This window comes from Triturus cristatus, chromosome 7 (assembly GCF_964204655.1).
Source record: "Triturus cristatus chromosome 7, aTriCri1.1, whole genome shotgun sequence".
Taxonomy (NCBI): domain Eukaryota; kingdom Metazoa; phylum Chordata; class Amphibia; order Caudata; family Salamandridae; genus Triturus; species Triturus cristatus.
In genome coordinates this window covers 162,407,209-162,419,432 of record NC_140590.1, presented here as the reverse complement: position 1 = coordinate 162,419,432, position 12,224 = coordinate 162,407,209, and the positions used below count along the sequence as shown (strand labels likewise).

The window sequence follows — 12,224 nt, the reverse complement described above, 5'->3', positions numbered from 1 at the left end:
CAAGTGTTACCTATTAGCCCTTCAGTGCTGTATTCCCTGGGATGACCCTCCTTCCTACAGGCCCTAGATACCCTGAGAACCATATATTAGGGATTTACAAGTAAGTAGGCTTATGCAAATTGGGCTGAAGCCAATGAAACATGCATGTTGTATGGTCAGAACACTAGCACTGAGGTCTGGTTAGCAGCATCAGTTCAAAACTTTTGCGATGACTATACAAAAAGATGCATTTCCATATAGTGCCTTGCTCTAGAATTCGGTCTCTCTGCTTATTATTGGGGTCTCGTTACATATACACTGCTTCTTGAGTTCTTTGAAGTAACCATGTAACAATGTAGTTTCCTTTCTGTTCATCCCCACACCATAAACACTTGTTCATCCTTTATCTGTGTGTACTTTCTATCACTGTTTCTTCCTTTCATTTGCTTGCCTTTGTTCTCACTCTAGGATCTGTAATCCAGGCTGTGCTGTTTTTTTTAGTGAGTGGATTACTTTAGGAGATGTGCATCTATTCACTGCACTTAGTAATACATGTTTTTGATTTTTCAGACGATTGTATTGCTGAACCTGTATCGTAACCCTCAGAATACAGCCCAAACAGCTGATGGTTCCCACTGTAAGTATCTGGAGGGAATTTCATGTCTTCCCTCCCTTGTTTCCTCATGTGCAGCCAGAGCTCATCGCAGGTGGGCTATGCTGTTTTGAGCAACAACCTTGCCTACCATTCCTGTCTGTCCACACACTAACATGCACCCACGTCCCTTAACACTCAACAGATGGGGATTCAGCTGTAAGTATAAGACCAGTAACCCAAGACCCCCATCAACCTGTTCTTTCGGCCATTTTAAGATCTTGTTGGAACCCTTTCTATCGCTGTTGCAACTTAAGGGAGGAGGGTTTTGCTCCGGTTCTGTGCCAGTTGTCACACGAGAGGAATCTGCTCACGTTGATCATTTAATTAGCTCTGTTCTGCGTAAAAAGTGTTTTTGCAGCCTGCTTCTAGAATCACTGGCGATGCGTGCATGGAAAGCGATGGTTTGAGTAAATCTGTACCAAAAATTGGAACCAAGAGTGCAGCTTGTGCAGTATGCAACCTCTGTCATCTCTTTGCCTCCCACAAGCCTTCTGTTACATCACATCTGAATATTTGGAAGACTGCATCTTCCCTTGTTGTAGTAGTCGATATGTTGTAAAGAAGTGTAAAGACCAAGAACTGCAGCTTTTCTACAACACAAGCTGCTTGGTGGAAATTAGGTTTCCTCCTAGATCTGTGCGCAATTAGATTCCCATAAAATGAGCTGTTACCTTGTCCCTTGCAAATGGTGCGTCAAGCAGCTTTTGATTTGAGCCAGCAAGATTTTGCTTGCTGCATTTAAAATCCTTTTGTACATGTTACCATGAAAGTGAAGCTTTTTCAAAAGCTCCCTTTTATCACCTATAAAAAGCAGTTGGTCGTTTTTGACCTGTGATGTCTGTCATGTAAATACATGACAGACCTCACAGGTCAAAAAACGACTGCTAGTTTGTTAGGTGCTGTTCGTGGGTAGAAGATGAGAAATGATGCTTCGGATGTCTCGAGCAAAGAAGAGTCTGGGGTTTGTCTATGGAAGGGGAAAGACAAAGGGGGGAAGATTATACACAAACCTAAATAGGGGACATTTTGGCTGCTGGTTCAGACTGCCATCTGGGCTTGGAAAGTAGGCAAACTATATCTGAAGTGAGCGAGAGAACGATCAATAGACCAGTGCTGATTGAGCCGGTAGTTGCAGGTAGGGCCCACGGGCAGTTATTTTTCTTCAACAAACTTTGATCCAGAGCAAGAGAGAAAAACACAAAAAGCAGAAATGAGGATGAGACAGAAGATAGGGAGAAAGCAGGGATAAAACGTAATTTGCAAAAGTGAGAGAGCGGGAATTTGTGGTGGATTAAAAAGTCATTAGGTGCTTCTGAACAAAGCCTTTGGGCCCCAACACGTATTCTTTTACAAATTAAGCACCGACTAGGCAGCAAGCCGAACGCAATACAATGGGAGGCAGTAGGAACTGAATTGGTGGTGGAGTAAAAGGGGAATTGGACAGTAGTGTAGACGGATCAGACACTGTTTGTGAAAGGATTGTTGGGGTTAGGGGGCCACTGGGTTGGGTTCCCATGGATTTGAACTTTTATAAAATATCTACTTGTGCCGTTTGTTGCCATGTAGTAAGATGAGGTTATAGCAGTGTTCTCTCTATTTCACTACCCTCATGTTCTGTCCGTATTTGTCAGCACTTTAATATGCCACACATTGGAGCATACCGGGGTTCTTTTTGTCAAACTTTTGAATAGTCAGACTGTTAATAAGCTCTGTTTAGGCCAGTAATTTGATCACTAGAGGTTGGAATACATTAGCACTTTTTTTTACCTGCAAATTAACCTTTGAGCATTCGTTAGATTTAGTAAAATGTAGAAAATCAAGCTAGATTTGTTCTCAAAAGCCTACATTGCTAACGTTAGGATCAATGAGATCGCCCTATCATTCTCCACTTGAACACATTGTTTAACTTGTTGGCAAGTACACTGCACCTTCCATGTAGGTCTTAATTGTGAGCTTATACCAAACACTAGTTCAGTGACTGGTTTACGTTTTACTCCTAGAAGAACTGTGCAACGTAGCTGCCGAATTTCCAAAGCTATTAGCACATGTAAGTTTGATATACGTGTGCCAAAGTCTGTTTTGAACATGTCCATTTTCTTGGGAACAAATCTCCTTTCAGGAGAAGGAAGTACACAGGAAGTGATAAATCCCATGCTGGGATCACCTATGACTTTGTGCACAAGCATGGACGTTTAAGGCGGTTAACCAGCTCCTCTGCAAACCTTTCCCTACCTATTAAAAATTGTAAATTCTGACAAGGGTGCTATTGAAACTGTTTACAGAATGGAATGGAGCACCCCTTCAATAAAAAGGCAGGTTTGCTGAGGAGTTTTCTCGAGCAGGAAAATATTTTCCCTCTGAAGGGGAAAAAACATTTTAACTATTGTATGCAAAAATGGAATTGACAAGTTTTTGCTAGGATTATGGTTTTGACACCTTTGAATTACTGGAGGCTGGAAATCTGCACTGATCGAGGTCCTTGACTATAGTTGCTGTTTTGTATAAAACAGGGAAGGACCAAATTATTTTGTAGAGTTTACTGAATTATGTGGGGGAAGCAAAGAGACAGCACATTTTCTAATGGTATTGCGTCATTATGTCCTTTTTAAATATATTACAACTATCTGGGAAAAGGTTTCACCTCCTTAGTACCAGTCTGACACCCAAATACAGCAATAAGATCAGTCAACCGTTGCAAAGGGCCTTCCACTATGCAGCACCATGTTGCAGCATTTAACTTTTAATCCGTTTGAGGTAGGAACAATTTTTTTATTTGAGGTTTTCATATTATGCTGCAGATTATGGATTAGTTGGCAAATACTTAGCTATGCGGAAAACGCTATAGGTGCAAAATCACATTCTAGTGTCCATGCCTAAAATGTTGCCCATAATGGTTTGACACTGATTTCCCTATTATTTTTGAGGTGTCTAGTATTAAGACTTGAGGACCATACCAAAAATTAAGAGGGGGTTTATCGCCAGCCCACTGCTCTCCAGTGGTTGGCTTTCCTTCCTCTTGACCATAGCATCTTTGCTGTCCTTTTTTGACTGGATGATTTGTATCCTCCCACTGCTCGCGTTGACAGATCGTCTTTTTAAAATGTATTTCCTTGCTCTCATGTGCTGTGCTGCTTTCTACCTCAGTGTTGGTTCCCTTCCCACAAATGTTTAAATTTTGCAAGCATGCACATTTATATAGTTGACCCTCCCTGTGATGCTAGCTAAGCTCACAAGTCACTGTATTTTTTTTCTGGGCAATCTTGCCCAAATAGAAAAGGCTTTTCTTTAATGAACCATACACATTTATAAACATCTAGTGGAAACATCTAGTGCATATGAATGCGTTTCGTTTCAGAAGAAAATCTTCTCTCCACCAACCATACTATAGTGCAGTACACTGGCAGCTAAAGTATTTGTGATGCAAGGGATTGAGCCTACTGGTCCAGTAGATTAAATAAACATGAAAAGTGAATTTCCTTGACTACAAACAGTTTGATTTAAGCATGTTCTTCCTGTGCACCAGCCTTCGTTTATCTCGTCACACTTGAATCAAAGTGTGTTGCTCTACAGCACTCAGGACTACTTGCTAGTGCTGTTGCATGAAGGGGCAGGAGTCCTGTTGGCTTAGCTGATCACTAGTAAAATTCCTTCCTTCCAGTAAAACATAAGAGATGGGGAACCAGGTTTGTCGATGAGGAATATTTCTGGATAAGTGAGTAGACTTGGGGGAACTGTTCATTGTCGAACCTGGGGTTTCCAGTAGAGGCTTAGACTATTGGTTCCTCAATTGTTTTTCTGTGGGGCTGAGTGAAGGGGGAGGGGGCTCATCCATAACGGTTTATTATATATTTCTATTTCCTTCTACTGTAGGTCATGTGAGTGACATGGAGGTGCAGGAGCACTATGATAGCTTCTTTGAGGTGAGTGGACTGATTATCATCCTTACAGTACCTCATACAGATGGTAGGATCCTCCTCTTGCTAAGGATCTGGGAGGATAGTGGGCTGTGGAGGGGAAGATGGCTTGTAAACCAGCTGAGCTATGATCCAGTCTTTCCACTGCTACACTGTTTTTCATGAAGAAGCTTAGCTCACATTATTATACTTAGCCAAACAAGCAATTCCCAAAGAACTCTTTATTGGAGCTCTTTGGTTGGACAAAGTAAAAATGCGGCATCCATTGGTATGTGTCGCTTTCTTTGTTGTCTGAAAAGGCTCATAGCTGTCATGTCTGTTCACTTGTTAGAATCTTAACAGTCTTGCCCTCACTGCTGGATTTGTAATGAAAGAAACACTTCTGGGATATAGTTAATGGACGTGTTTTTTGGAATCTATTGTCTCTAATAGGGAACTGTACAGAGGTGTTGTAAACTTAAGATTATGCTGTATGGATTGTATGAGTAGCTACACTGGAGCTAATGAGCCATTTCTTGATTTGCAGGAAGTTTTTACTGAGGTTCAGGCAAAGTATGGTGAAATAGAAGAAATGAACATCTGTGATAACCTGGGAGACCATCTTGTCGGGAATGTTTATGTCAAGGTAACTACTCTTGTTTTACTCTGCGCTTTTGAAAAGGGTTATTTTTGTGTGTATTTAAAAGTTCAATTCGCCGTTGCACCCCATTGCTTTATGCTGTCATTTATCTGTAGTTATTAAATGTTGCTCTGCGGGCATATAAGCAGGTGAAGGATATCTGCTATACGCTCAGGACAAGCCACCGAAGTCAGCAAATTAAACATGTTTGTCTCGCATTGCCTTTTTAATTATTCAGTGTTGTCACCTTGCTTCTATTCTAGGTACCAAAATCACTCCCATTGAACTCTGAACTTCTCTCCTCCACAATGTTATGGATTGGGCGGCTGCTTGGTTCAGAGAAGTCCTCCTCTCTTTCCCTTTCTGTGGTGCATCGCCTGCTCTGGGCAAAGTCACCCCCCTCCCAGTACAGGCTGAACTCTGAAGAGTGTGGATTCTCCAGCTCTTTCATTTCCCCAAACTCCTTGGCGCTGCAACGTGGTATATCCACCTCGAAGGTCTTCTGGAAGCGTGTGTAGTCCACACGAAAGGCCCCCTTCTCCAAGGTCATGCAGGGTTCGAAACGATGTCCCCAGATAATTTCTGTCTCCAGGTAGGATGTCTTGGCCTGGCAGGTCATTCCTGGCAAAGAACGGTATTATGAGACTTATACATTGATTTTCCCATAAAAACAGCTCTAAAAACATAGGGCATCAACTGCCGTCCTATCTGCAACCTTCACAACAGGCCAGCAATACTGTCTGCTACATAAGTGTTACTATGTCTTCTCAGCAGAGCTCCTACAAAGCATTCTAGAACCCTCTCCAGTCCTGCAGCAGGGCCCTTACTGGATCCTCCCACCTGCGTACTCTAACTATGCCTTCATTGTTTATTGGCACTGGCCTTCCTAGAACCTTATCCCCAATCCATTAGCACTTTTGCTTCGAGATCTTTCTCGCCATCAGAGCTACACTTCCCATTTATGGAACATTTGCACCAGAGTTTCAACTCCCTCCTTTTTTTTATATTTTGATTACTTCCCTTGACAACGCATCCTGTTGCAGAAGCACCGCGCCAGCCCTTAAGTACTGCCTGTTTCATATTATTAGCTACATAGCGGCTTGTGTATTCTAGCCCCTTTCTTCGCACCAGGTAGTACTGTGCTACGTGGAATGTTCCTTACAACCCGCCATTGTTCGTTTCATTGCTGTCCCTTTTAATGTATTCTTCCCAGATTGTCAGCACTATTTTAAGGCTTGTATCACTCAGCACTCCTCCTCTGGAACATATTTGTCTTTGCTGCCTTTTTGATCTCTTCCGACTATGTTCAACCTATTCAACCTATTCTTGCCTATCTACCCTATTTTTTTACTGCACCCTCAATCTGAGCATGCATTCACAGATGTCTGTTGGGGGTAAACTGCCTTCACAATTTTGTCCCCTTTCTTACCACACACTGTCTTACTTTAGTGACTTGTGTAAGCAGTCTCTTTGCTATATGTCTTAGTGACTTGTGTAACCAGTCTTTGCCGTTTGTGTTGGTGACTTGTGTAAGCAGTCTCTTTGCTGTATGTCTTAGTGACGTGTGTAAGCAGTCTCTTCTGTATGTCTTAGTGAAGTTTTCGAGCAGTCTCTGCTGTATGTCTTAGTGACTTGTGTAAGCAGTCTCTTTGCTGCATGTCTTAGGGACTTATGTGAGCAGTTTCTTTGATGTATGTCTTGGTGACGTGTGTAAGCAGTCTCTTTGCTGCATGTCTTAGGGACTTATGTGAGCAGTTTCTTTGATGTATGTCTTGGTGACGTGTGTAAGCAGTCTCTTTGCTGCATGTCTTAGGGACTTATGTGAGCAGTTTCTTTGATGTATGTCTTGGTGACGTGTGTAAGAAGTCTCTTTGCTGTATTTCCATTCCTTATGAATTGAGATGTGGCAACTCTTAACATTCCCAAAATGTACACTGATTCTGAATACTTGCCTGTTGCTTCTACAATGCCCTCGAGTATAACGATTATCTCAAACTGCTCACGCTGCAGCTGCTGTGGCCCCATCTCCCAGAAAGGACTGTTCTCATCGATAATGTGACAGATGACTTGTGGCTCTACGAGAAAGAGACGGTCCTCTCCTGTCTCATAGCCCAGGTTGATCTCTGACTGCTCCAAGGGCAGGAACTCCCCCTCAGTGGTCTGACGTGACTTGATGAGCTTAGCCCGGATCTTGGCATCCACCATGTGGCTGTCGCGCAGGTCACCAATGCGAAACATCAGGCAGAGCTGTTCATCCCGGTTGCACACCACACAGTTCTCACTAAAGATCAAGGTCTGGGCACGCTTCTTTGGCCGGGAGATCTTGACAAACATGCAGCCCACCATTAGAGCATCGATCATAGAGCCCACAATAGATTGTGCCATGAGAAGGTAGACTCCCTCTGTGCAGTATGAGGTCACCATACGGAAGCCATACCCGATGGTTCTCTGGGTTTCCACTGAGAAGAGCAGGGCTGATGTGAAACTGTCTATATTCTGGAAGCAGGGCTGCCAGTTGATGTTGCCTGGGTGATAGAGATCATGGCGCAGCAAAGAGTCAACATAGTAGATGGTAGCAAAGAAGAGCCAGGTGACGATGTAGCACATCATAAAGACAAAAAGAAACCAGCGGTACTTTAAGTCAACAATAGTGGTGAAGATGTCTGATAAGAAGCGGCTCTTCTCTTCGATGCGGCCAAGGTTGACGCGGCACTTGCCATCCTTGGTGACATAGCGCTGGCGGTCGCGCTTGGTGGTAGTCTTGCCGGCATGGCGGTCATTGTCTATCAGCTTGCAGCGCTGCTTGGGATTCTTTTCTGTACCCACCAAAGGTGCTGAGAAGAAACTGCGGGATGGCATATGCATGTATCGTGGCATTTGGGTAATGTTGGGCACGCTAATGGCATGGCGTGGGTACCAATGGCCATTGGCTTCGCGCAAAGAAGCCCGTCTGTACTTGGGCAGATCAGTGGATATGCAGACACTGGGTCGCTGCTTGGCGACATGAGGATAGACGCAGCCAATGTCATTGGTGCTCATGTGGCGTTTGTAGATACCATTCTGCATGATGTCTGGAAGGGGCAGAATTGGGTTGATAGGTACTGAAGGCTCCATCTCCTCGGGTGGTGCATATGATGGAAACACCATGCATTCTGCCTGGAAACAGAAACAATTACAAGTGTGAGTTATCCAGGGTTGTGAAGCACACTGGTACCTATTACACCCTCGAAATAGGTTGACTGATTGGATGTGTAGTCAGTAGCCTAGGTGTACAATAAGGATGCCTCTTTGATTATCTATTTCTCTTTTGCAGGTTTGCTCCCATCTTTTGAGGAGACTGCTCCTTAGTAATCACTTCTGTGAGCTACAGTGTGCTGTGAGCAGGCTGCTCTTTCATGACGTATTAGTATTGTTTTATCATCTGGTTGTTGGACATACTACTTTCAAGACAAGCCTTGTGTTGCAATTTGATTAAACTAAGAATGGTTTTGGTGTGGGAAAGTTCTTTAGAGTGTTGCCTGCATTCTCTCCTGCCTATGAGCAGCCCACTTTTTGCCCATAGGGGTTGGTAGAAGTTACAGGTTTAATGTGTAGTTTCAGTAATAATCTTACCTTTTGTGGGAAACTGCTGTAGCGGGTAGTGTCTGCAGGTGCCCTTGGAAGGTAGGCCAGGACTTGTTTGGGTTTGATGCCTCGTCCATTGGCATCCTGTGTGCTGGTGATGCTTCCTGCAGAACTCTTGGCCCTCTCCAGCCTCCCCTGTGGTGTGGAGCTTGACATGGTGATGCTCACAGACAGTGGGGCTGGTGGCGTGTGCACCCCTCTCTGGTGTTCTGTTCTAGTCATGGACTCCTGTGGGAACATACAGACAACCATGTAAAGAAAGTTTAAAGGCATTGGGGGAGGTGGGGCTGAGAAGACTGGAAATGCACAGCCCTGAGTGATCAGTAATGTGCCAGGTTTGTCTATTACTACACCTAGTGGCACAGTACATGGAAAGTGCTTTTCTTTAGGTATTTCAACACTGGCGAGTCAACGCATAGTTCCTGCAACTGCACACTTCTGTCTCCTCTTATCACGTCTTCTTGGGCTTTGTATGGCCTTATGTTTGAAAACGGTCCCTTGCATTCCTCTTTCTCTAACTTCTACCTGGTTTTTAGGTCTCGCCTGAGCCAGCGCTTTAGCGATGCTCTGGCGAGAGCTTTAGTAAGCGGAATTTGGAAGTGCAGACTAGTGGCTTTTCAGTCCTCCAAAGACAGTGCATGTGCGCCGGGCGCGCGCACCATTTGTCAGCCTGCCTGGTCACTTTCGCGGCTGCTTTGATGTTCTCAGTGAGCCGCGCGGCCACTGAGAACATCAAAGCGGCCGCGAAAGTGCACACCATTTGCCGCCCCCTCCCTTATCCCACTTCCTGCTTGTTAATTGAGCCAGCATGACATGGCCGCGCCTTTCTTTTATTTGCCTTTCTCGTGCCTACTGTTGTAAGCAGGACAGGCTCTTCCGCAAAAAATTGAACCAGCGCGGCATGCCTCAATAGCGGCTACGCTTTTATTTGCTGTTAATTGCGATTTTGCGATCACCGAAGCGGGCACATGCATTTTTTGTCTGTTTATTTACTAATGTTTACAATAGGGGCACCCGTTCTTCAGTTTTAAGCATCTTAAGCTAAAGCGCGGGTGCCGCTATTGCTTCAAAAGTAAAGGAATAGAAAAAAAATAATTTTGTCTATTTTTTTACTTTAGAAGCAATTGCAGCACCCACGCTTTAGCTCAAGATGTTGAAAGCTAAAGCGCGGGTTCTGCCATTGTAACAAAAGTAAACAAATTAGAAAAAGTGTGCGGTCGCCATTTTTTTTTCCTATTTGTTTGATTCAGTTTCAGTTGCGGCACACGTTCTTTAGCTTTAAACATCCGAAGCTAAAGCGCGGGTGTCTCGACTGCTTCAAATGTAACGAACTAGAAACAAAATGCACATTTTCTATTTCTTTACTTTTCAAGCAATTGCGGCACCCACGCTTTAGCTTCAGATGTTTTAATCTAAAGCGCGTGTGCCGAATTTCATTTTTTTTTTAATACTCATTAAGCACTGCTCTTATGTCCCCCACGTAACCCCGCAGCTGCACTCTGCTCTGCACATTCCTTGCAATCCTAATAACCTGGAAGAGTGAAAGAGCGCTCTCATCCAGAACTGCCCCATTCCCTCACAAAACTACCCCTTCATCTCTTCCTCAAACACCCCCACTCTGATACGGGTCTCTAGCTACTTTAAGGAAGCTGTTCATGTAAGGGCGTCAATCTTCACCTCTCCTCTGTACCTTTGTCCAGGCTCCCTACTTCCACCTCTTCCACGTCATCCGCCCTACACTAGGGATGTTACCTTACCTTCACATCTCTCTTTGTACCTCCACCCAACCGCCTCCTGAACACTTGTCACCTGAAGGATGCTACCTTCTTTCAGGCCTTCTTTTCCACCGACCCTCACTCTCCATATCATCGGCCCTCGTGACATGAATGAATCAGGGCCTCTCAAGCCCTCAGTCTCTGTTTCCTCCATCCCATCCTTATATTCTCGCCTCTCGGCCCTCATCCGCTGCTCCAACAGCGCATCCTTTAAATCTAGGCTCTCTGTACTTGGATGTTGGTCGTCTCAGGCCTTTAAGCACCCCCCTCCACCACGATGCCTCTCACCATATTCAGGGCCCTCGTTACATTATGGATGCTGGTCCTCCCGGGCTCGCAGACTTCACCCCTCCAGCCTCCCTCCCACCGCAGATCCTTATTACATTAAGGATGCGGTCTGCCTCTATGAACCTCTTTCCCAAAAGCCACAGGACCCACACTGCTAATCACATGGCCAAAAAGAGGGAAATGCTAACAGCAGGTTTAATTCGATTAATTCCACGGAAAGTCAGAAATGCCGGACCTGGCTGTATTTCATGGCTTTTATGTTCTTGGTGCCTATTTCCCATAAAAAGGGATCAAATCAGAATTACTTAAAACACTAATAATTCAGTAACAAAACAAGTTTACCACCACAACCGGCCTTCGCACACAGAGTTTGCCTCTCTTCCTTTCAAAGAAATGCACACACACGTGCCGTCCTGACTTACTTAGAAAAGGACATCAAACACACCCGGCTCTACCACTCTCCATCACACATAGGTGCTCCCACCACGCACCCTCATAAACACTCGGGCCACTTCTCAATCAATTTTTTTCTCCTTTTTGCTCACAGGTTCTCCCTCTCACTACACATAATTTTATGCTGTGTCGACGGTACATCTCTGCCATTGTGTACACACACACACACCACACACAGTTTTTTGGGCTGTCAGCATAAATGCGCACACTTCGGGAAAGTTTGGGAAGTCACACCCAACTTTGAAACCACTTGCTGTTTCAGAGTGTGTGCTGTACACATGGCAATACCTTGACACAGCGGACTGCTGCAAGGAATGCTTTGAGCCTCGGAGGCTGACAGACCTCAGTCTGTGCATTAGTTCACCCCGTCTTGGTGCTGCATGAAAGCAGGGTGCCCACTGTCCAGCATGAAGTGAGACATTGTGATCGGGGCTGGAGATGCTATTTAGCAATCTGCTTAGAACATGGTTTCATTTATGGCATTAAACATAAAGGAGCACTGGCAACGCTGATAAAATGGATTTAATTTTGAGTAGTGACTAAAACTTTAAAAAAGTCTGCAGTACTGAAACAAGCATTTGCAATGCAATAGGTCTTGCATTTGCAAAAGTTTAAGCTATTGGCATTGTTCATGACAATGCCTTTTTTAAACTATTTTATAAAGCAAACACATAAATGCCATTATCATTTACAAAGCCAATAGCTAGTGTTGCATTATTATTAGCAATGGCAACTGCTCACACTTTTATAATGCCAGACCTATTGCATTGCAAATGCTTGTTTTTTATGTCTCGCCTGAGCTAGCGCATGCGAGACATAATGGCTCATTAAGCCTTACAGCGCGTGAATCCCCTCCCCCCCCTCGTCAGCTTCATTTTCACTCCTCTCGCGCATCTTTCTTCTGGCTGTTCCTCTCT

The 12,224-nt window shown here is 44.4% G+C and overlaps 2 protein-coding genes across 3 annotated transcripts in view; one reads left to right on the top strand and one right to left on the bottom strand.

Annotated features, from left to right (window-relative positions):
* Positions 1-12,224, top strand: part of U2AF1L4 (U2 small nuclear RNA auxiliary factor 1 like 4) — a 99,416-nt gene that overhangs the window by 38,405 nt on the left and 48,787 nt on the right. For both annotated transcript variants that reach the window (XM_085615913.1, XM_085615912.1), the window contains exons 3-5: positions 550-616; positions 4,505-4,554; positions 5,075-5,173. In XM_085615913.1, the coding sequence (XP_085472039.1) occupies positions 550-616; positions 4,505-4,554; positions 5,075-5,173 (216 nt within the window). The remainder of the gene's footprint in view (positions 1-549; positions 617-4,504; positions 4,555-5,074; positions 5,174-12,224) is intronic.
* LOC146809115 (G protein-activated inward rectifier potassium channel 4-like) lies at positions 5,378-9,043 on the bottom strand. Its single transcript, XM_085614296.1, has 3 exons — positions 8,780-9,043; positions 7,120-8,323; positions 5,378-5,788 (listed from the first exon to the last, which is right to left on the bottom strand). Exons 1-3 carry the CDS (start codon positions 9,041-9,043, stop codon positions 5,427-5,429), a joined length of 1,830 nt encoding a protein of 609 aa, XP_085470422.1. The 3' UTR covers positions 5,378-5,426.

Excerpts from the sequence above, each read along its gene's own strand:
- LOC146809115 (XM_085614296.1), bottom strand. The coding sequence starts at position 9,043 with ATGGTTGTCTGTATGTTCCCACAGGAGTCCATGACTAGAACAGAACAC. Across the intron at positions 8,324-8,779 it reads ACAGCAGTTTCCCACAAAAG|GCAGAATGCATGGTGTTTCC; the intron begins GTAAGATTATTA and ends TTCTGTTTCCAG. Across the intron at positions 5,789-7,119 it reads GGGCATTGTAGAAGCAACAG|GAATGACCTGCCAGGCCAAG; the intron begins GCAAGTATTCAG and ends GTTCTTTGCCAG.